The 24,345-nt window shown below is 41.5% G+C and overlaps 1 protein-coding gene across 3 annotated transcripts in view; it reads left to right on the top strand.

Annotated features, from left to right (window-relative positions):
- Positions 1–24,244, top strand: part of drosha (drosha ribonuclease III) — an 83,859-nt gene extending 59,615 nt beyond the window's left edge. For all 3 annotated transcript variants that reach the window (XM_067485828.1, XM_067485826.1, XM_067485827.1), the window contains exons 25-32: positions 215–372; positions 6,103–6,208; positions 7,487–7,628; positions 10,360–10,442; positions 11,979–12,082; positions 15,020–15,112; positions 16,081–16,127; positions 23,544–24,244. In XM_067485828.1, coding sequence (XP_067341929.1) covers positions 215–372; positions 6,103–6,208; positions 7,487–7,628; positions 10,360–10,442; positions 11,979–12,082; positions 15,020–15,112; positions 16,081–16,127; positions 23,544–23,674 — 864 coding nt within the window. In that variant the 3' untranslated portion in view covers positions 23,675–24,244. The remainder of the gene's footprint in view (positions 1–214; positions 373–6,102; positions 6,209–7,486; positions 7,629–10,359; positions 10,443–11,978; positions 12,083–15,019; positions 15,113–16,080; positions 16,128–23,543) is intronic.
- The last annotated feature ends 101 nt before the right edge of the window (positions 24,245–24,345 follow it).

The following is a 24,345-nucleotide window of genomic DNA, read 5'->3' as shown; positions in this document are numbered from 1 at the left end:
TCTCGTTTCCAGTCTTCACCTCACCTGAACATTCCAATACGGCAAAACTTGGGCGTACTTCTATCTGACCAACAATGCAAATTCAGCTTTGCCCCAACATTATCAGAAGCCATGACAAACCTCAAATAGGTTAATGTTGTAGTCACAGTTGTCCCACGCAGAAACAATGTGTGGTTTCAATAACCAACTTTTTTCTTTTAATAACCTCTGCCAGGTCCAGGAGCCCCAGACAGACCGGCAGCTGATTGAGACATCTCCAGTCCTCCAGAAACTGACCGACTTTGAACAATGTATTGGAGTCCTATTCACACATGTGCGTCTACTGGCCAGGGCTTTCACCTTGAGGACCGTGGGCTTCAATCACCTCACGCTGTAAGTACAGTCATTTTTTGTTGGCTGATAATTAAGTTACAGCCAATTAAAATGCAAAGTGAGGCGCTAGTTGGCCAGATGTAATTTGCAAGGATGCTGCCAGGCTTTGTTGTCTGTCGTTCCCTTTAGAGGTGATGAGGCATGATGCATTATAATATAATATATAATGTGATCCGAGATGCTGGGAGTTTTGTCATACATTTAGCATTTTAAATTGTTGTATGTGTTGTAATTCAGTCTCCTCCCATATGAATTTGTTTAACCCATTCAGCTTACAGTCTATATTTTCTTGTCATCACTTAAAACAGCCGATGTAACAAGTGCTTTAATGTCATGTTCAGAATGCCTTAGTACACGATAGCCCTTTTCACATTTTTGGGTACAGTACATAATTTAGGGGCTTCACTGCCGAGAGAGAGAAAGGCCTTGGGGATTCTGAAGTCCCCATATCTGTAATCTGCCTGTACCTGCGAGGCCATAACCCCACTGTGCCATGGGAAATGGGGTTTTGATTCAAAGGGTGGTTCTTTTTAAAATTGTACTTTCTCGTTCACTGAAGCCACATTTCTTATTTTAGGGATGTTTTTCTCGTATTGTCATGCTTCAGTGCATACTGTGATTTACTGGATTCTCACATATGTTTTCACAATTAGTTTAAAGTGGATATACCATACACACAATCCAAAATGTGTTCATTTTGGAGAAGTATGAATTTTGTGTTGGGGCTTTTTTTTTCCCTCGTCTCACAGTGATACTGTGAATTTGGAAATGTTTTCTCCTCTCAACCTCTGCTATGACATTTGTTCAATAGCAAGTATAGTTACAAAGTTATACAGAAGACTTATATGCTCATTCACCAATGAATGGAGTAATGCAAGTCTAAAAAGATTGCTATTTTGACTTCACTAATTAGAATGTTCACTCCAATTTGAGGTGTTTCTGATTCTGAATATGAGAGGGTTATTTGCAATGGAAGCTTAACTCACTTCTGAGCTACACAACACAATAGTGAGTTTGACAGCTAAAGCAAATTAGCCTTGGCAGCACACCTCTGATGTCTGATTGGCAGCCTGCACTCTGTAATTGCTTGCTTAGGTTTGCCACAAGGACAACGGGGTGTGTGTGTGTGTGTGTGTATCATGTACACACAGTCACACATACAGTACGCCGCTGTGCATGTTCTAATCTACCACTTAGAAGTAAAACTAACTTCGCTCTTGGTCAGTGAAGTTGATTAAAGTTCAGAGGTTTGTCACCCACTGAACTTTACTTTGAGGACTTTCTAACTCGAGTCTGATTCTAACCATGTTTTCTAACTCGGTGGCATCACACCCAGTAGCTTAACTCACTATAAGTTTAAGCTAATGTGTAATACGTTTTATAGATTTTTATTTTTACAGTTCCTGGAGTAAAACAGACATAGTTCATGTATTTTCAGCGTAATTTCTGTTCATTGGTTTATTAGTGGCCAAAGGCAGGTTGACCTAAATAAAGCAGACTAACTTGAAAGCTGGAACATAGCAACAGCCGCCCATGAGGACTAAAGGTTATATCAAAGTAGGTCACACTGTCGTGATGGAGAGAAGAACGAGGTCAGATAACGAAAAGGAAGGTTGGGCAATAAGGTAGAAGGCAGATGAGAAGGCAGAGCTCTGTTTGGCCTTCAGCCTATCACTTTATGGAGAAGTAGAGGACAAGCTGTCCTAAAAGAAGACAAGACAAGAAGCAAGGATACGAGTTGACCCTGTCAGGGGCGTTGAAAACCGGAGGCTACCATCAGACAGCAGAAATGAAGAGCTGTGGCCCCCAGGCTCTGGGCTTCCTATCTCCTCACACAGCAGAAGAGCTGGGTGTTGCAAGAATTTCACTGTTAGTGCAAAAAGGTCCATCTGGTTTTATGTTCAGTGTTTGTTAAATGGAAGTACATTTTACTGTGCTGCTTGACAGTAGTCAATCGAAACATTTATACATGCAATTCTACAGTATTTTACTAAGTAGATTAAAAGATAAGTGTAGCACCTTAGCTGTCATTATGTATCAAAATAAAAATACATGATTTATTTTTTTCTGGAATAAATGCATGACAAGTGAAGAAACATCAGTAGCTTTAGCACTCAGGCTTTGTTGTTGCTTCATTCTCAAGCACCCTTGCAGATTATTTCTGCACACTTTGCTATCGGGTGAGGTAAAAATCAATACACTTTCACTTATTTGAGGAATTTTTCTGGAAATATATTTCAGTATTCAACAAATTCGACAATCAACACAGAATAGGAGAAATACCTTTTTAGATGTGGTGAAAATATGTTACTTTATTTGCTATCTGCAGTGAAGTACGAGTGATGAGGTAGTTGAGAGGGTTAATTAAAAGCCTGTCTATAGATATTTCTATGAATTTTCCTCTATGTCCAAACAAGGTAATATTTTCAACTGTAAACTTTAGCCTCACGTGTGTGAGCCTAACCGTTGGCAGGAGGATATGACAGAGCGATGTTTAAGTTGTCTCATGTATATTCCTATCCAGTAAGGGCTACAGTTCTCAGTTCCCCAAAGCTCTTCTATGGAGCTCAGGATGGCAAAATTACACACAAGCTATAGCATCATCGTACCCACTGTTAGGACAAATAAAACAGATTAGGAAAAAATTATTGACATCCTCTTTTTTGTTTAGTGCAAGTCTACTGGAAATGAACCTGAAATTTTATTATATTGAAGTATTATCTTGATTTATATTGATCTTTTTATGTAGTACAATTTATTTTCATACAGTACAAACATTTTTTTTTCTTGTTGCCTTTACACAAAATTACATTCTGAATCCAGAGTCATTTAACTCCCCAGTGACACAATAGTATCTGCAGATAACACATTGGAACGCATGCATGTACATTTGAAACAAGAACATTATTTCCCTCTGAACCAAGAGGTAAAGTAGCCTTAAAAAATTGAGTGCTCCCTTCTTTCGGAGCGGACAGCCTGTCGCCGCCTCTTCAGTGGGGCCTTTAAAGGTATTTTAGATCAAAGTCGGAGACGAATAAAGACCTCGGCTCCACACTTTACTTCAATTTCCCCCACCTTACTGGAGCATTGTGCCTCTGCTGTTGAAGTGAATAAGGAATGGCTCTTTGTGCCACTTCACACAGCAACGCACTCCTCTTTGACCCGTTCTATCTCTCCCTTTTTCCTCTATCTTTTCTATTTTTTCCTTTTGTCTCTTGCTGTCACTCCACTGTTCTCTTTCTCACTCTACTTCCCATTGGACCTAAAATTAGCTCACGCTACACCTTGCCGATCTGTTTCTACCCAGAATATACTGGCTGGCAGACTCCTTTCCCAGCTGACATTCAGTATGTATGTTAACTACAGCAAACCTGTTGACACGTGTTCACATGTACAGTGGTTAAGTGCAGGACGAAGAAAGAGGTTCCCACTGGCCTCCACCCTCTCTTCCTCTCTCAGCTCTCCATTCTCTTAATTGATGTAATAACATTTACATCAAGAAGCTCTGTGACTGTTTTTAGTCCAGGGGTGTGTGTCCTTTCCCTCCTAATGAAGATCAGCCACGGATCTTAAAGACAGAGGTACAGTGCTGTGAAAAAAATATTCTCTCTCTTTCTGTTTCTTTCCTACTACACTGTTTCAGATCTTCAAAAAAAAATCTACCCTAAAACAAAGGCAACCTTGCAAAAAAAAACACACACACAAGATAGACACTAGTTTAAATGATAAATATATGTATTTGAAAATATTAATCCCCTTAGTCCCTACAGTCAAAAAACTCCGAAAAAAAACCAGGGTAGTGGCCAATTCATTGTAGCCTTTGACAGAACCGTACCCACATCATTTTTTATTCATATTACAACAGGGGATATGAACATGTTTTACACGTGTGCAAAACAAATCCTGATGCCATTTTTGGGCAGTATCAACAGAGAGAAGATCTCCTTAGTTTGTTGTACTTTAACAACACGAAACATATAAAGAAAATAAAACGACGTGTAACATGAACAGTGCCAAAGAGATTGCAATAAAAATTACATACCTTCCATGTATCGAACAAGCAACTAGTTACATCTTCTATCATGTGCACAGTTGTGACACTATGACATTTGTAAAGAGTCTGTCCTGACTAGTGACTGCATTATGTCGCAGATATAAAATTATTTTTGGGGCTCTGGCACTCCTCAGATCCACAATGAAAGACATTATCTATAAATGAGGATGACATGGGACCTTTCCAAAAGTCTCTGACATTCCAACGTTAGTCCAAGAGAAGAATGACCCATCCAGGATTTCACAAACGAGCTCTCTCACTTCATTAAAGGTCAGGTTCATGACCCTGCTATCAGAAACACATGGGGTAGGAATGGCATCCATGGGAATGGAGTTAGGTGAAAACCACTCCCGACCCAACATAACATTAAGGCTTGTCTAATATGGGCCACAACACATCTAGATCAGAGGTTCTCAGTCATGGTCCTCAAGGTGTGTTTTATCAATCACAAGCTGGAACATACCATTTCCAATGAGGGTGGAAGAAAAAAGGAGGATCTTCCAGCTTCTGATTGACTGAACCCCTAATCCAGCTAATCAGCAGTGGGAAGTTCAGGGTTAGTTGGGAAAATGGCATAGCAGGGGTCCGCGAGGACCAAGATTGAGAACAAATTAAAAAATGCGATGGACTAGTCTTACAAAATGTTTATAAAAACATAATTAAGGTATTAATTGTTTTTTTAAAAAAAGAATCAATTCTTCCAGTCTTGTTAAAGATGCACCTGCTGTCTTTAACTTTGATGTCTTTGGCTTCAATATGGTGCAGCTAAAAAAAGGCAAAATCGGACAATAAACTTTGACCTTTTTCTGTCTTTGATGTCATCATCCTCCTCCTCGCCTACCCCTTCATCTTTTTCTCTTATCTTCAGACTCTCTTACTGCGGGGAGCTCAAATCTACAGCTGGATATGTGCTCTGCAGCTGTACTTACCCTTGCCTTTATAGCACTCATTTACAACTACCCAATACTTCCTGTCTGCCTGGCACAGCACCAGCCTACATCTGCAATGCTAATCTATAATTCTGTTTAATTAATGACCATTACAGCAGTAGTAGCCCCCCCTTCCCCCATCTAGCACTGTGTGGGGAGTTGGAGTATGCTTTCTGCCTTTCACTGATGCAGAAAACGGCATGAAGCTCATGTACAGTATCACGTTGCTGCCATTAGTTTTTACTAGGAATTGTTAGAATGGTGAAAGTTGCTCTCTAAACCTGTGTGCACCCTTGCTGCTTTTATGGGTCTAGGAATTTGACAAGCACTCCTGCAGGTGTACCAGAGGTTCTTAAGCATGTATTTATTTCCATTTATATTTGAATTACAGTCATTTTCTTCTGAGGGGCTGCTACTTCAGGCAGGCTGCGAGTTGTCACACAGCCTGTCAGTGCAGCTGTTCCCAGAGGCCACGCGTGAAATGTACATCAGCCGACTTCACCATTTCTGTTAAAAGCCCGGTACATTTGTTGAGAGAGCATGATGCCTTTCATGCCCCACTGATGTGTAGCTGAATAACCTCATGTGAAACCCTCCCTCCCTCCCCCCCCCAAAACAAAATTTCTTCCTGCCCTCCCTCCTCGCTCCATTTAATTTCCCCCCACATCCCTCCTCAACCTTTTCTTTTTCTTTTTGTCATTCCTATGTTTACCTCTACCCATTCATTCTCGTCTTCCTCTTTTCAAGGGGCCACAACCAGAGGATGGAGTTCCTAGGGGATTCAATCATGCAGTTAGTGGCCACAGAGTACCTCTTCATCCACTTCCCTGACCACCATGAAGGACATTTAACCGTAAGATTGGATCATTTAAATTCTAAGTCAGCGCACACACACCTCACAGGCTCTTCTCCTGCATAGGCCTGTAGACGCATGTACATTTCACATCTACATCTTTGCACCTGTCTTTTGTTTTTACTCTGTGCTTCTGCTGTCTAAAGTTGCCTGAAACTGATGTTCCTCGCTTTTTAAATGAAATGAAGTTACAGCTGTGCTTTTGTGTCTGCGTGGGTGATTTTATTTTTTTTTTTTCTTCCCTCCTTCCTTCTTTTCCATCAATCTTTGACTCTCTGAGTACCAGCCAGGTATTCACCCCCATTCCTCTTTTGCTTGTTTCCACAAAATAACTCGCCTCACCTCACACTGTGCTTGTGTGTTTACTGTACTTCTTGTGATGGGTATTGTCATGAGACAAAATTGTTTGGTGTTTTTTCAGTAACACATCTTTGTTGGCACATTTTTGCAGAAACTGTCAGGAGTCTGAAAAATAAAGTTGAGCGTATGCTTCAAACTTGCATGGCTTGTAACACAGGTACAAAGTAAATGATCACACTGTGAACACGAAGTCCATTTTCTGACAGCGTCAAACGACATTAGAACTCCCTCTTTTCATTTGAGCATCAGCAGTTCTCTTCAGAAGACTACTCGAGGCTGGAGGGATGGGACGGTTCTAAAACTGAATAAGAACTTCTGCAGTTAGATATTTATTCGTGCATATTCCTTATAGATGGAAGCCTTGACGTCAGTTATATAAAAGCTTGCAGGAAGCTTTCCTTGAGAGACTGAAAGCTTTAGAGACTGAAAGCAGCCTAGGCCCGAGAGTCAAGATGGGGTACATCTGAAATGGATTTCAAATTGGGGAAAAAGTGCTTATTCAACTAGTGTGTATGTTAGTGGCTCCGATTGTGATTGCATGTTTACTGTTAGGGAGGGCACAAATCCAGACAGTCATATTCCATTCCATTTGCTCTTTTCCATGTCTTGTAGCTATATTTAACATGTTTGTGTTTTTCCTTTTAGAGACATAAATGTACTCCATCCAGTCTAACATGTTGTCATCCGCTCAGCTCCAAGTCACAATGCAATATTTAACAGAGCAACGTGCAATCTCCCTGAAACATTTACTCTGCATTACCATTTCTGTCTTTGATGAATTATTCCATGTAGGGTTTATTTTGATGTTCTTCTGTACTTCTGTATATTTTCATGTAAGCGTGTGTCTGTGTGTAGTGCTCGTGTATATTCCTGATAGATAGGACATGAAAAAGTGATGCGCCGTGTGCTTGTCCGTAGCTCCTCCGCAGTTCGCTGGTGAACAACCGCACACAGGCCAAAGTGGCAGAGGAGTTGGGCATGCAGGAGTTCGCCATCACCAATGACAAAACCAAACGACCAGTGGCCCTACGGACCAAGACGCTGGCTGACTTGTTGGAGTGTATGTTCACAGTTCTTTTATTTGTTTGAGGAAATATAATATGAGAAGAAAGCAAATCTCTATGGAGCCTCTACTCAACCGCTTTCATGAATGTCTCTCCAGAATGTGCAGGTTAAGATGCCAGCATGAAGTACCTTTATTGATTTCTTTGTTCCCTTTGTGTTAGATGTCAAACTCAGTCACTTGCCTGCTGAAGATACTGAAGGATGCTCCTTGTGCGCTGATTTGTTTTTCTTTTATTTAATAGTTTTAATAATATGCTATCTCTGGTAATCTACCAGCGTAATAGAATTTAACCAGAATAAAACATCTAAGGTTTGCTTAGTAGAAGGAATCTGTCTGTGGAAACACTTTTGACATACAATACAGTTTACGGAAAGCCGGTAACTAAGTCAGAAAAAAAAGTGTGCTAACAATAAAATCAGTGTGGTCCACCAGCAGGACTGAGCTGCCAGCACTTAACACTTTCAAATCTGCTTTACTATGTTATACATTATAATGAGTACAAGTGTTAGACCACCTGTTTCTCATAATTTACTCATTTTTGACTTTTTATATTACATGAAACTCTGAGCTGAATGTGGTCTTAGCTGCACTGAAGCAATTTTCCCTTTTGAGAGGATAAAAGGTAGAAAGTCGTCAGGCTGTTCACTTGTTAAAACAGCATTATTTTGAAGTTATAGTGTTTAACATTTTTCACATATTTTATTAATAGAAATATGCTCCAACACTTATCATATTGTGGAGAGGTGCAGTGAAAACCTCTGGTGACAAAGAATCATTGAACAGCACTGGCAGCGATCCAGAGATATTCCCTTCGAAAGGTATTTGAGCAAGCAGGGAGAGGGAGGACTGGCAAGAGCAGAGACAATGCTAACAGGTCCCATATTAGCTCTAGCTTAAGTTGCACACCGTAGCTTTAAGGTGTATTAATAAAAATTGGACAAAGTGTTGCAGAAGTAGGGATTCATATCAAGTTTGAGAGAAGCCTGCCATCCCATAATAACTCAGATCAGCTGATAAGTCGGTCCTGGGGTGAAAGCAACCCATCACCTTTTCCTAGACATTCCCTAGTTTCCAGGCCTTCACAAAACATGGCGTTATAGCTAAATTGTGACTTGACTTACAACTATCCACTCTCCACCGTCTCAATCAGCATCTGTTGCTATGAATACTAGAACTACATCTGCTTGTCCATTGCCTGGAAGACATTCGCAATATGACCAAAAATCTTTTCATTTTGTTGTTAAAACAGGAAAATATTTGACATTTTTGCTTAGAAATGACAACTCATTGGATAATTGATTAATTAATTGAACAACCATTGCATCCCGACCAAGATTAAGGATCCAAAAAATAATAATAAATAGAAATGACTGTATAGTGCTTCCAAGCAGTAGGATCTATTGCAGTCCATAATATGCTTCCATCATACATTCTTCATTTGGCTTTAAACCATGTAATAAATTGCATCCATTTGATATTGAAAAGGTTTTGAAATGTCTTAGATTTAACTCAAGAAACCCTGCAGAAACCTTGTTACAGAACACAAATGCTAACAAATGCAAATGTCCTGCTCTGATGTTGACATCAGAAAACCCCAATAGTGGAGCCATAGTAGAATTAATAGACAGTTATAGCAATGCATAATGTTTAAGTAATCCCCGAGGCCCCGATTATAAAATACTGGTATATGCTCCCTAAAAATGAACAGCGGTAAAGCGAAGAACGTAAGGGTGTGTGCCCTTTACTGAGGCTGAAGTCATGAGTATCAGAAGTGATCAATAACAGCCCACATTACGCCAACAAAGAGCGCGGCTTTTGATGGCGTAATGTGGACTGTGGCAACACAACTGTAATATAAAACTAATAGAGCGCAGACAATTTCAGATTGGCAGAAATCGTGGAAAAAGACAAAAGCCGTAATGCATTCCAGGTCAGGATTCTGTATGCAGACCTTAAAGCATGAATCACACATGGATCCACAAATACACACACGAGGGTAAAAGACGGGACCGAGCTTCATATCATTTGCCTTTTAAATTCTCCTTGCAAGTTCAGGCCAGAGCAGAGTTGATGACACAGGAAGGCGACAAGGGTCAGAGCTGGAAATGAGTGCAGCTTTTCCACATATGAACAGTTGTGCCCTGCAGCTATATCAGGCCCTCACTAGCCTCCTGGAATATTACCTATTATTCCTCTCTCGTGTCCCACTGCCTTGGTCACAGAGACGAGTGAATGCAGTGGCAGTTCATGGTAACAAAGGGATGAAGATGACATCCAGCACCTACTACTTAGATTTCAAATCTGTTTCAATCCATTTAGATTGCCAGTTATCACAATTCAGTTTGACATGCTATAAGTTTTGGCCTATATATTTTATAGATGTGCTAGTGAACTCTGTTTGGCCCTATTTCAATGTCCTCTTTTATTATTTTATTGTATTGTCTCTTTTTTACCTTTTGTGATTTTCTCTGTGAAAGGTGCTATATATAAATGCATTTTACTCACTCTTTGATGTAAAAAGGCAGGAAACTAGTGGCATATTGTACAACTCTTTAACCTTCAACATCACATCTCTTACTGTGGAGGGCTGCAGCTGAGGTTTGTCCCCTGATCTTTGTTAATGTTTCATTTACTTTAGCAGGATGAGAACCGAGTGTGAAGCTGAGCAGGAAAAGTAGAGCACACACTGACTGCCATTTTGCTTTCTTTCCTTTTCTGTCTGCAGCTTTCATCGCAGCACTCTACATTGATAAAGATCTGGAGTATGTGCACACCTTCATGAATGTCTGCTTTTTCCCCCGGTTGAAGGTGAGCCATTATTCATAGCCATTCACCCTCGTGCACCTGAGGTGGACACCTCAGAGACAAAGAAGTACTGAGATGCTGAGGAGGGAGCTAATGGCTGGGCCCCAAATGGCACATCGACGTGAGGCTTGAAGTGGTGCTCTACTCCTGAATGGCTCTAACAACGGCGGCAGGGATTAGTTATATTTTAGTTATATTTAAGGGGAATCGCATCAGTGTAGGGCATTCATTGGGTTCTTAATGTTGTCAGTGTTTTTCTATTGATTCAATAAGTGCTTGGGCTGTTGATGGTGTCCATTTCTGGAGTGTTGAATATATCAAGTGAGCTTCAGTTAAGACTCCCATGGCCAGATGTGAATAAGAAGGCATTTTACTCTCAAGCACCACTGGATTGTCTAAATTTAGACAGAAGAGCCATAAAGCTGCTGCTATTTTGCCATTAATACAGCTGCTGTGGTGCAAGACACAAGCCATCACACACACCCTACACATAAACAGGCAAGTTAGCGCACACACTTGCTCTTGTACGAGTAGCAACACAGCGTGGACCTCTCCTTGTGAAGCTGCTGCAGTGGTCTGATATGCCATGCTAATTGCTGTCTTGGTGTGCCTCTCCAGGGAGAATCCCCAGCTCTGGAGGAGCTGAGCTTTGCGTCATGGTTGCTGCAAGAGAGCACCTCATTTCCACTTCCAAGAGAAAAGTTGTGAAACAGCCAGCACGTCTCCTTACATAGCTTTCTGGAAACCACAGTGTTGCACAAGGCGCCGCTTCATCCAATTTGGATGGAAATAGAGAGGCAACGTAAAATAAATGCTGCTTGACTTATGTTCGCATTTTTTGCTGTGCCATGTAATTATACATACAATATAGAGAGAGTTGCACATCTGTGCACTTGAAGTGGCTTATATTAGAGCTGGGCGATGCTGCGCTCTTTTCAAAACAGCCAAATTTTTCTGCTTTAGGCAAAAGGAGTGTAGATGCCCCCCAGAGAGAGGAAAAGTGGGAAGGAGAAAAAGGGAAGCAAATCGCAGAAACAAGAACAGCAGAGATGGAGGGGTTGGGGGCAGTAAAGCGAGAGAGTAGCAGAGCACCAGCAACAGAAGCACTCTTTGTAGAAAATTAATAGGAGCAGACAGTTCTGGATTTAAAGTCTGCCTTTTTATGACAAGACTGCTTCCCTGTTAATGGAAGGGCTTTTAGAAGTCCCCCTTGGATAAGAGAAATGTATCAGGGCTGCACACCTGGGAGACTCCCAGATGCTCTTTATTTCTGGCATGGGATTGGCTTTTGTCTTAAGTAGCCTGTGATTTGTACTCGCTGTGAAGATACAGATGGAAAGTCAGTCAGAAAGAGAGTGAGCAAATAAGTTAGAGTGGGTCATGGTAAAAATGAAATAAAAGCATGAGTCACAAGGAAAAGGACGGGTGTAACTGCTGACTTTTAGTTCTTATGTTTCTGATATTTTTTTTTTTTTTTAAAGCAGTTTGTGAAAGAAGTAGTTTGATTACATGTGCTTTGACCGGGTTTGTGTGTTGCAGGAGTTCATCCTGAACCAAGACTGGAATGACCCAAAGTCTCAGCTGCAACAGTGCTGTTTGACCCTGAGAACAGAGGGCAAGGAGCCTGATATCCCACTGTACAAGTAAGAGCCCAGAAAACACTGACGCTTGCTGTTTGGAGCCAGCACTGATACTGAATTTCATTTAGATCCAAATCTAGAATTAATAATGAATGGGTTGAAGTGGGTCATATGAATGCCAACCTCTTTTGAAGTATTTTCATATTATCATTTTTGTATATATTGTAAATACTGTTGGCTATCGGGTGAAAAGCTTTGTATAAAATATGACTGGAAAGAAATATCTTTGAGCATCACAAACTTTTCTCCACCGTGTATGCTTCTCTAAAGAGTTAGTATGATGGAAAACTGAGAAAAATGAGATTGGAGCTACATTAAGTGGAATTTCAGGTCAAACTCTTATTTCTGCAGTGTTTTCATTTATTAGAATCTCCCACTCCGAGAGCGAATATACTGCTGTACACCTGCTGCGTGACTGTATTTACGTCTCCAGCGGCCGCCATTACGGAAGACGCAGCTGAATATTAAATGCATTATTTATAAGGTTGTGTTCCCATTGGCTGGAGGTGAATGAGGATACCACGCCTCCAGCCCATCAGAGTACGTGCTTATGAACAGTTTTTATGTCAACGGCTTTTGAAACCACCTGATAGGGAAAAGAGGAGAACTGGGGCTCTTTGTAAAGGTGGATTTAGAGAAATATAAACAGCTTTGGGTGAATAATTTCATAGATATCTTTAAACACACAGTCAAAAACAGCCACAATACCAGCTCTTTAAACATGTGGTGTCCAGGTGTTACAGCTAACTGCAGCTTTAACATATCTCTTGTATAACGGTATATATATTGTAGTATATACAGCCAAACCCATGTTTTGTTTATATTTGGCCATATGTGCTTCTAAAACCCAAATTGGTTCCCTGATCAAACTGAAACATGTGCATACATTCAGGCACGTGTACACGGTTCATACAACTTCTCTTCAGCATGACCTAAAGTCTGCGGTTAAAGTGGGTTTACCCAGGCATCACATGGGCCACAGTACACGGTATTCAGTGAGATGAAGTGGAACAAACATATTTCACAGGATTTCTCTTTGCCGCTGGTCCCTGAACATTGTCAATAGCCGTGTAAAGGTCTCTGTTGTTGTGATAAATAAACACACACACACACAAAGACACCTCTTATTTAACCAAAGGTCAAGGAGCAAGTGTCATTTGACAGAATCCTTTTGAGAGCTGCCATGAAGCTGTGTGTTTGTCGCCATGGCAACTGACAGTGTTTTTGCTGAAGGGAAATTAAAAAAACAAGGGCGGTTGGAGGAAGAGCAGTTTTATGTACAATGAACTCCACAATCCAGCATTCAATCAGTCCCCTCGTCCCCTCTTGTATTTATCTGAATTTCCTCTCAGGCCTCCTCTGTTTATTATTCTGTCTGTCTGACCAACGGATGGCGATTTTTGACACAGCACAACTCTGACACTACAATCAACACTTCCCTCCAAGTCTATTGCCCAAAAGAACGTGAACAAGAAACAAATGTAGCTACCGGTGTTGACTTGAATTTCAACACACACCCACACCCACACATGCGTGCAGGAGAATAGACACAAGCTTAAATGGAGCTAGATGCCGACAAATATGATGCGTTTGCAGCACCCTCGAGTGTAATTACTACTTTCTACTATGCACAGTAGCAGCAGATCATCTTCGATCATCTTGATCTCATGCTTAACCTCCTCTTGAGATGACCTCACCCCTGTTGGTTGATGCACCCGAATTATACAGCCGGTACAGCCTTTCATGCAGCCGTTGTTGCCGTCAAATCTCTCGGGCCGTCTGAACTCGTTTACAAGTGTGAAGAGTAGAGTACAATGTGTCTGACAGAAAGGGACTAAATGACCGAGGGAGAGCATCAAAGGACACGGGAATGGGAAGGAAAGGAGTTAATGCACCGAGGCCCCTGCTAAAGGTTCCCCTGTGAATGTGTCTGGCTGATGACAGATCTGCACCTCAACCCCTGCACCATTACTTTACTGTACATTGCATCTGGGCAGCACACACCAGGGAGCAGACACATACATTTGACATTGTGCAGAAAATGGCCTGAGTCAGTAAGTAGCAGCTTTTAGTGTGAGCTCAGGCTCGTACAGACCCTCTAGGTGCTCCCATCTGTGCGCAGCCTTGAAGTTGACAACTTCCCAACGTGCCTCGCAGATTTTCGTTTGGTCTCGTTTTGTTTTATTTTAGCGGCGTGATAATTCCAAGTGACACGCTGTCCCTGTTGAGATTTGCCGAAACCGGCGCGCACGAGAGTCTTATTTGCTTCGCACATGCTATGTGCTTCTTCATTTGTAAGTGAGAAAGGAGGCTGAATTATTGATAAAGTGTCATAAGTGACCACATTGCATTAAAAATGAATTGCTCTCCTGAAATAAGTAAATTGTCTGTGAATAATTTAGGTGACTCACAGCCTGGGTCTGAGATGTTTATGCTAATGTTAACATTTCAAACATCTCCCAAGTTTTGTCTGCTGTCTTGTACGTGCATCCCTGCAGAAATCGAACAAAATTGACAGCTTTTTTTTTTTTTTCGCTTTAAGTGAGTTACATCTGTAAATTAGTGGTGTGACATTCTCCTGTCATCCATGTCTTTAGCTTTTTCGTTTCACACTAGTGGGTCTCCCATTTCACTTCTGTCCCAGCGCACCGTATGTTGATCGTCGAATCGGAAGACGGTTTCAAAAGTGGCTTAAATGCTTCTCAGAAGACTTGTGAATCAGAGCACTATTCCCCTGCTGTCAACCCTCCCCTGATAAATTATATTTATTCCAATTGAAACCTTTTTTTACCTCCTTTTTACTTGTTATTTCTCTGAAGAAACGACAACCTTGAGTGTCCTTGTGCCTTCCTCCTGCTTATTATTATTATTATTATTATTATTATTCTCATCTCTACCCTCCTTCAACTGATTTGATATTTTATGTTTTTCAATTTGCAGGACCCTCCAGACAGTGGGGCCCTCGCACGCTCGCACCTACACCGTCGCTGTGTATTTCAAAGGGGAGCGAATTGGCTGTGGCAAAGGCCCAAGGTGAGTAAGACAGTACAATATAGTAATACACAACAGGACAAGGCGCTCTCCCTCTCAGTGCACCGCTAATGGGCTCGAGAATAATGGCTGTGCTTTATTGATGGTGTTTATTATAGCAATTAAGCTCTTGTTGGCCTATTCTATCGGGAGAAACATTATGCAGAATGAAAATGATTCGATTCATTATTGATTTGACGTAAATTGTGTTATGGAAATATCACTTTGTGCAATAGTGCTTTTGTCAGGGCGACACTGCATCTGAGGCTGTATTTAGGTCTACCTGGGATATTGTGTTCACAGCAGGACAGAGATGTACGAGTGCGTGTGTTTGTGCTTTTGTGTCTGACTGAGTCTTTGTGTGCACTCATACATTCACACTTTGGTAAAGTAAAAGTGAATCTCCGCGCGACGTCCTTTTTCAGGGTTGGAAGGGTTGACAATAAAGCTGCAGCTGAGCCTGCGAAAAATGAAACCTAAATCCATCAGACATCTTTTAGCACCCACCCCCCCCCCACCCCCACTCACCCCCTCCACATGTGTAAATCCCCTCCATGGCCCCCTACTTGAAAGCACTCTCTCTTGCTCTAAGCTGGCGATAAGTTTGTCCCTTCCATAGGATCTTTGACAGCTAACTGTTTTTGTATTTACATGACTTAAGCTCCCAGCCACCTCCGCTGCTGGGCTGCGATCAGACAGCACATAATATATACGGCGGGACGATGAATTGAAGGAGTAAACAGTGCCCATCATAGAGCTGCCAATAGGCTTATCTTTTAGAAATGTGTGCACTGTGTTACCTGGTATTGTTAGGCAAAAGGGTTCTTTCAAAACAAATATAATGCACTTGATAATCCTCTCAATTTTGGGCCTGCTTTTTTTTTTTCTGACAGAATTTCAAAAAAGGGAAATTCTGAATATGCTAAAGACCTTTTCTCCCTCTTTCTCTCTCCTTTTTTAAAAATATCTAGCATCCAACAGGCAGAAATGGGAGCTGCGATGGATGCGCTCGAAAAATGTGAGTTGTTTGGCAACACAGACCCCTCCCCTCCACACAAACACACACACATTTTCACACTTTAAGCCTTTCACACACTTTGCCTCAGTGTTGAATATTAGCCTTGGCTGTACAGTATGCAAGATGGCTGGCAGAGAGCTGTGGCCTGACCAGCCGGTTGGCTGCAACATATAGGACATTAGGCTGTTTGAAGTGCTAGCCCAGAGCACAGGCACGGGGCCTAGCCAGAGATGGAGAACCAATAAAACGAGGATGGGGAAGCTAAGCATCCTCGACCATGTCAATCATCTCATGGGACCACAGAAAGTTTGTGTCAAGGGCCGTGCAAAGTTAGCATTTTTTTGTTGTGTTTTCGAGCTCTTTCATAGACAATGAGAGCGAGGCTTCGTACTCAGAGCGACTCTCTTGTGCGCTGCGCTCCTCTTCAGATTTGAAGGAGTGCAGCTGACGCGTCCCTCATGTGCTGCTTCACTCCTTGGCTGTTTTTCATCTTGTCATCAGCCACCACTTAAGGAAAATAGATAGTGGTTTTTAAGCATTTACAATGTCTCATTCGCTGCCAAGTAAAAATACAATTAAAGTGCTCTCAGAAACACCTCCATGAGCTGTTCCCATCATCTCCAACTCACCTCTTATGCTCTATGCATATGTATGCGGCTGCATAACATGAAACTACGCTGAGTGTGTTGAGAGTTTTGTGTTCAAGAGCAATTTTCGGACTGGAATTGGTTGCTATGCCAGTGACCACCACATTAATCAGCTGTAAAAAATAAAAATGTCTTTACTCAACTAATTAGCTGGGGGTGAACACAAATGGTGTTGTTGGAACAGGCCTGTAGAACCAGAGGGCAGGAAGGTCGCATTTTGATTTCATTTGGTTCATAAATGAGGCCTCCAGCCACTTCTGATTGATACTGTTTGTGCACCCAGGCTTTAGCTTTTTATGAAACATTAGTGTTGGGGTGTTATTATCTAAAGCCGTGCTCTCCATCTCGCTCTCTGTCTGCTGCTCGACTCCCTCCCTCCTTATCAGGGGGTGTAGTTCAGTGCACACGCTCTCTCTTCTGTGTCTTCCTCCCTCCCTTAATTCCTCCCATTTTCTCTCCCCAGTGTACACCTCTGTCACCATGATTGATAGATGCTCATTGCTAGTAAATGAACATTTCCCCTTCATAAATTGCTGTTTTGTGTGACTAGATTAGCAATGCCTTTTAAAAGGTCAGTTAATTTAAAATCATCTCTCCGAGTCTTCCTTCCTTTGGCACAAAATGCTTCCAGTTTGAGGACTTGGGCGTGCCTTTGTGTTGTCACCGAATTTAAACCCACCAATGTAGGACTTATTTGTGTCAATGAAGAGGCAAAAATGCTAAGTATTTGCCAGGTTGAAGATTTCTGTTTTTATTCATTGAAAATTGAATATCAGAAATTGATTCGGAAAAACTCTGTCTCTCTTGTCGCTGGAGACTAACAAGAATTATCACCAAGCTCGAAAAAAGACAGTCAGTAAACTGCAGGTTGTATTTTAACCGGAGTTTAGCCTCCAACCATCATTTTCATGTTGCCGTCCTAATTTAGAGGTCAAATGTTTTAGTGTGATCTAAAGAGTTAATCGTTTTTGTATTTTTCACAGTTGAAACCTATATTAATTGCTTTGGTATGGGAATTATTTCACGTTCTTTGATTCCATTGTTGAATGTCTTGGTGCTAAGATAAATACGCAAGGTCAGTCCGCAGGGTTCAAACACGCCTTTGAAGGATCCGTGTGTCTCCTGACCATGAGCTTATATAATGAGACTCGAGCTCATCTGCTGCAGAACCGCCTGACGCATCAGCTCCTATTCAGGCTGCAATGTCTCTCATGTGATTGTCAAGGGCCTCGCTTCATTTGTTCGCATAGCAAGACTAATCAAGGACATTAGCTCCGGTGTCATGTAATTCGTCATTGATTGTCTTGTTGGCCCTCACTGCAGCACTGGCTACACCATTACTCCTCTTGTACAACAGCCCTACCTTGTGTTACTCTTGGATCGAAAACCCCCTTTACTGCAAAGTGTCAGGATTCATTTCCATGTTTTATTTAAGGCCTCCTCGAGTATCAGGAGCACTTTGAGCAGGATTGAACTTTTTGTTTCTGCTGCAGAGCTTTTCCTGGCTGACAGAATCCGCGGCTCCTGCAGTGTCGGAGAGGTGAGAGACACGGCTGTGTTCAGTCAGACAGCTCAGAGCTCATTAAAGAGACCAGGGCCCAATATTTGGTGTGTGTGCTGTCTGTAGCCGATCCGCCGGTGGCTCATCGGATTCACATTTCATTATTTGATGGCCCACGTTTTGACAGTCTCCTGCCTGTATCTGTCAGGGCAGAATTAAATGTTAACCAAGGCCTGGACTGGGAAAAACATGAGTGCAAACAAATCGAGCTGAGAGCAGCCAGGTAGGGGAACGGGGTCGACGGAAAGGAAACAGTTGACGGCGCAGAGATTCTGAAGCGCCACACACTGCCGGGTCTAAGGCAACATCAAATATACATGGAAACGGCCTAACCATTTATCATTCATCCTTACAGAGAGAAATGTCTCTTTAGAGTCTTCAATCTCTAAGATTCACCCCCCACTCCCAAACTCTTGCTTCTCATTTTTTCAGCTTCCTCACAGCGGCTTGTTTCTCAAACAATGCAATATCTGTTGAATAAGAGAAGGAGCCTCGATCTGGCTAGTAGCTCGAAGGGGAGTCTTTCCTCAGCTTTCTCTAAAGCCCTTAATCTCCGGATAAAAGCGTCGGATGGATAGAAGCAAAGTAAAATACAGTATGCAGGATCTCTATTGTTTGCCCTTTGGCATGGCAGGGAAATTCCTTCAACTGCACCACGATGCGAGCGCACTATTGGCTTGTCAGACCGATGTGACGCGCACGAGTTCTACGTGATAGACTCAGGCGACACCGTCTTTTGTGGAGTCATCTCACAGCCCGAGCTTTCGGCTGAATGGGGAACGTCTGAGCGAAAGGACACTGGATGTTCTCGTGCCCATGAAAGGGTAGCTGATCCCTCATCACAGATTCCACATCAAGCCTGTGTGTGAGCGCGCATTTCAGCGCTGCCGTTGGCGGGCACAACGGGCCGCCTTGTTGCCGAGGCGCCCCGACTGCCAGCGCTGCAACAAAGGCAGATACAGCCCAGATCTCAAGAATGCAACCTCTGTCCTTGAGTGGAATTTACTGCATTGTCGATAAACAAAAGACCTGAGTCGAGCTAAGTGTGTTAACACCTTAAGCAGAGGTAATCAGTATGCTGAGCGTGCTGTTTCTCAAAGGCGCTTTTCCCCAGGATGCTGGACAGATGAGAATTCTCAATATGTCTTTTCGATGCCCAACAGAACTGAAATAAAAGGCCTTGCCTCTTTTTCAGCAAGCCTTTTCATTGATGCGGCTCTTGTGGCGCATGATAAACAATGTAACTGGTCAAAGCTGGGGGTTTTTTTTTCCCCCTCTCAACTCATCTCCCACGGAAAAATGCTGGTGATTTCCATATTTTAACTGCAATATGTAGTTTTCTCTCCAAGTGTTGCTTACTCACTGCAAGCATATTGAAATAAGTTTTCTGTGCTTGCATGTGTGTTCATCTCAAATTTCCCTCTGGAAGTTTTTTCTTTTTTCTTAAGGATTTTTTATTTTTTACATTTTTTTTTTTAACAAATTCGATCCTTCTCTTATTTAATAGGTCGTTTGCAATATCTCGCACTTTTCCTCTGTTCCTGTGTCAAATTACAAGGAGAATAATGCATCTTGTGTTTGCAAACACACATGAATTATCATTTTTTTGCTTGAAGTCTGATTGCAGACAAGCAAATGATTAGATTTCCTGTAGATGCTCATGGCCACTCTCTCCATCAGTGAAAAAAGTAGTTGTTCTTAGGCCCAGACTGAGTCAAATGTAGTGTTGACATTATGACGTGACTTAAATATTGTGAAAAATAACTCTCACTCGTTCCTACAGCTCAAAAATTAAATGCATTCTTGTCTGACCAGCAGTCTAAAACCCAAAGATCTTTATTGTACAATAGTGGAAAACCAAAAAATCTTTGCATGTAAGACGCTGGAAATAAATACATTATTGGATTTTTAATCCAAAAACATTCTGTCAGTAATTATTTTAGCACCACATTTAACACAGAAAACACACAAAGTGTTTCTGGCTGTGAGTCTTTATTAGACACTGGATGAGACATTCTTTACCTAAACTGTTGGACTGATGTGTTTTCCAACTAATTTGCTAAGTGCTTATCGGCACCAGAGAGGGCGTCCGGCACAATCCAGATGGATAATGTGTCGCTCCAACGTGCGAGGCCCATTTTTACTTCGCCTAAGCTGTGGTGGTTTTCCCACCGTGGATGTGGGTCTGCAGCAGTGGGATGGCGGACATTTCCGGAAAGCTTTAATATCCACACCAGATAGTAGAATAGTTGGCTCAAACCCTAAGGTGCCATATTATCAGCTGTGGGACCACTGTGTGGACAATAGTAATAATTAAATTTTCCCATTTATCGGAGGATAATATACACTATCTGCCCATGATACAGCGTGGCCCTAAGTATTTAGTGACACATCTGTTGTTTTGCCTCTGTACTGCAGCTTCCTGGACTTGAAATGAAACTGTGACAGGTTAAAGTGCTTATAATCCATACAGTGCGCAAACAATGTAGACATTTTCAACCTTACTCTATGTGGGTCAGTGAAGCGGGAAAATGATCCCATGCATCCAGCCAAACACAATAAGAAGGTTTCTGTGAGCCAGTAGTTTATAACACAGCTGCTGAGGTCTGTGGGTCTTCAGTAAAGATTTGACAAAAAAAAAATCAGACATGATTACTTTAGCTTATGTCACTTTAACCATATTTTGGTCCTTTTTGGAGTCACGTCAAGCTGAAAGGCCGTGTTCTTACCTCACCTCTCATTTCAAATTCAGCACGCTGAAGTACAGAGCCAGAATAATTAAATATATATAAATGTTCAAACACTAACAAATGACACTTGTGTATAGTAAAGCCCTCACAAAAAGGCTTTTCCATTTGATTCAGATATAGATGATTGTGCAGCCCTTCGTTTTCCATCACAGACTGACTTCAAAACTTCTGTGGGAAAAGGTACCGGGGATCTAATTTGTCTGCGTCTGCATGGTCATGTTCAGTGACCGGAAAAGCTGCACAGTCAGATTTGTGTCTCAGCAAGTTGACACTAACCACCGGGCAGCTGTCATGCATGCTATTTTAAATTAAAGTGTGCAGTGGGTAGACCCACTAATGTAAACACTTAATGGAAAATTACCCAAGCTATGAATATCAAAATTACAGACGGTGCTGCCTGGTGGGTCATCGAATTAAGCTCCCACTGTCATGGCTGAAAACTAAAGGCAGCTTATTTATCTCCACATTTGGTAATTTTTAATTTTTCACCTAAATTAGAGGATTTAGTGCTCCCTGTTGAGTTAGGAAATGATTCTGCAATTTAACTAGGACTGAACCCGTGAGTCAATTAATTGATTAGATGACCGAGGGAAAATTATCGGCAACTCTTTTCATAATCGATTAATTATTCATGTGCCATACATGCATGGAAGTCCCAGCTTCTGTTGGTTTAATGTCGTCGTACGTTGAATATATTTGGACTATTGGCTGAGCAGGAAACATCTGAGGAGGTCACTGTGGACTTTCTTAACTTTTCGTTAACGTGTTTTTGTATTTGTTAGATTTTACAGAATAAAGGAATAACCACTTAAAAATCAATTCAAATAATTATGAAAAGATTGCTCAATAATGAAAAATGTTGGCTGCACCTGGACCTAAAACTATTAGCTGATTAATAATAGCAGCTGCTCCATTTATAACATTTGTTTCCAGCTACTCAAATGTGCGACTTTAGTGGTGTTGTTTGTAGTTTCTGAACAAAACAACCTAAGTCGCTATGTCCAGATGTTATGTGGCTTTAGATGTATTGCATTTTTCAGAAAATCATTATTTTTATTGCCTTTAATTTAATTGCAAGGAAAACCAATCAGTTGAACTTTAGTATTGTTAACAACTTATTGATAAATGCTGCCTCTTTTCTCTTAAAACGTTAATAAATCTAAACCCCTATGTTACCTGTTGTTATACAGTAGGGCTGAATTTCAAAGTAAAGTTTTGAAGTCTCACACTCTTCTTATCGGTAATTACACTGCAAGTATTTACACTTACGGACTTTTTTACGTAAGTGCTCCTTAACTCCAAAATACTGACACTGTAGGTATTTTCATTATTATCATCTTGTTACCCTGTTATTCCCCAAAGTTTGCTTATTGTTATCAACAAATATGTATCCATAGGTACTGTGTCGGTACACTGTTGTTACTAATAAGTACTCAGTAAGTTCACCGTACTCAACCTGATCTAAAGTGTTAGCAACTTTTCACAGAGTAGATGTTGGCTTAAAAGGAACTGTTTCACGTGCCTGAGCATCAGCAAATGTTTGGATTTAAATACTGGTGGCTAAATAGTTTAATATATATATTGAACTTCATATTTTTAATATGAATTAATAGTTGGATTCACAGTTTGGAGATGCCAGACGTCTGTCTCTGCTCGAAATAGTTTGATCGTTTTCTTGACTGACAGAAGTCGCAGCCCATCAGATTCAGTCGTTATTATTGCCACTTTCATCCACCCTCCTCACATCCACGCAGGCTCCCTCCATATTTGCCAGAATTTGGGTTTTGAGTCTGCAGCCAAGTTGGCAGGGAGAAGGAAACCCACACTGGGGCCTCAAAAGTTCTATTTAGAAACTAACGGCTGATGTAGCCAATGCTACATTCATGTTTCTCTACAGTTTACTGGTTGGACGCCAACTAGTAGCATTTTCCAGCCACGAAAGAGCTCTGACGTAGTTCTGCATTATGTGCGAGTTTTGAACAACTTTTAAACATCATCCGGTTTCAGTAAAAACGAGTCCTTCACTTATTCTGCCTGCTGCCTATGTGATAACATGCTGTCGGCTTGTATCCGTTTATTTTTATGTGCTACGCCATCTTATTACAGATCTCATTTAGAAATGTTCACTTGTAATTATGTTATCAGATCTCATAGTCATTGTGCTGAAACCAAACAAGGCCTGTCTAATTTCTTGTTACTTCATCATTATTAATGAAATAACAACACGAGGGCAATTTAACTGCAATACTGCCTGAAACATTTTCGCTCATTCGACCAAAGTGACAGCGTGACACTTGCTATGAAAACTATAGTCGGTGCAATTTGAGCCCTAAATTGCTGTCCTCGCCCAGTTGGAAACTGACCTTGTCTCTTCACACCCTGCCTCTGTGTCTCTCTCTTTATCTGTTCTCCTTGGTCGGCTTCTCTCTGTTTCCCACTCTGCCTCTCCGCATACCAGATAACTTCCCACAGATGGCTCATCAGAAGCGCTTCATCGAGCGGAAATACAGACAAGAGCTGAAAGAGATGAGACGGGAGCGGGAGCGGCAGGAGAAGGAGACAGACGAGGCGGAGGAAGGCAGGAAGTGACAGCATCGTTTTATGGGCGGGCCGACCGGGAACGGCGTCCACACTAAGGAGCCCTGTCTGCAGAAGTGGCAGCCATCCAGGAGTGAGGTGGACAAATAGAAGTGCTTTGATAGTTTAGGTTGTACATGAACTTTGGTGGGACTCTGGACTTTTAAATTCCAATGAAGGAAAGTCAGAATTTTGACCATGACTTTGAACTGGGACAAACACAATGAGAAAAGCTGTTTTTACACTGTCGTACTGTAGCATCGGCAAAAGTGGCCTTAAGTTGTCTTATGTGCATGTTAGCTGTCTGATATTTAAATGTTTTAGCTTTTAACTCCACAGCCACTGAAGGAGCTCGCCATGCAACCGTAAAATGTCACAAAAAGAGTTTTTAAAATACGAAATGAAATGTTAAATAAACTAGCAAAGCTAATATTGCTAAATCTCTTTGATCTTATTGGAATCGTAACCTGCCTCAGACAAAGGCTTGAGTCAGTTATATTCAGTGTCACCAATTGTCTCCCGTCTGTCACTCATTCCCCAATAATCAAAAGTATTTCACCCCCCCTCTCGTTTTTAACCTTTCTTCAAATCTCATTGGCTGTCTAGCAGATCTTAATTATAGATTGTCTAATTAACAATTTCCTCAGCTCGGTAGCCTCTGGATTCAGCTATTTTACGAGGAC

Source organism: Channa argus, chromosome 19, assembly GCF_033026475.1.
Source record: "Channa argus isolate prfri chromosome 19, Channa argus male v1.0, whole genome shotgun sequence".
Classification (NCBI taxonomy): domain Eukaryota; kingdom Metazoa; phylum Chordata; class Actinopteri; order Anabantiformes; family Channidae; genus Channa; species Channa argus.
The sequence above is the reverse complement of the archived record's forward strand: the minus strand, read 5'-3'. Positions and strand labels throughout refer to the sequence as shown.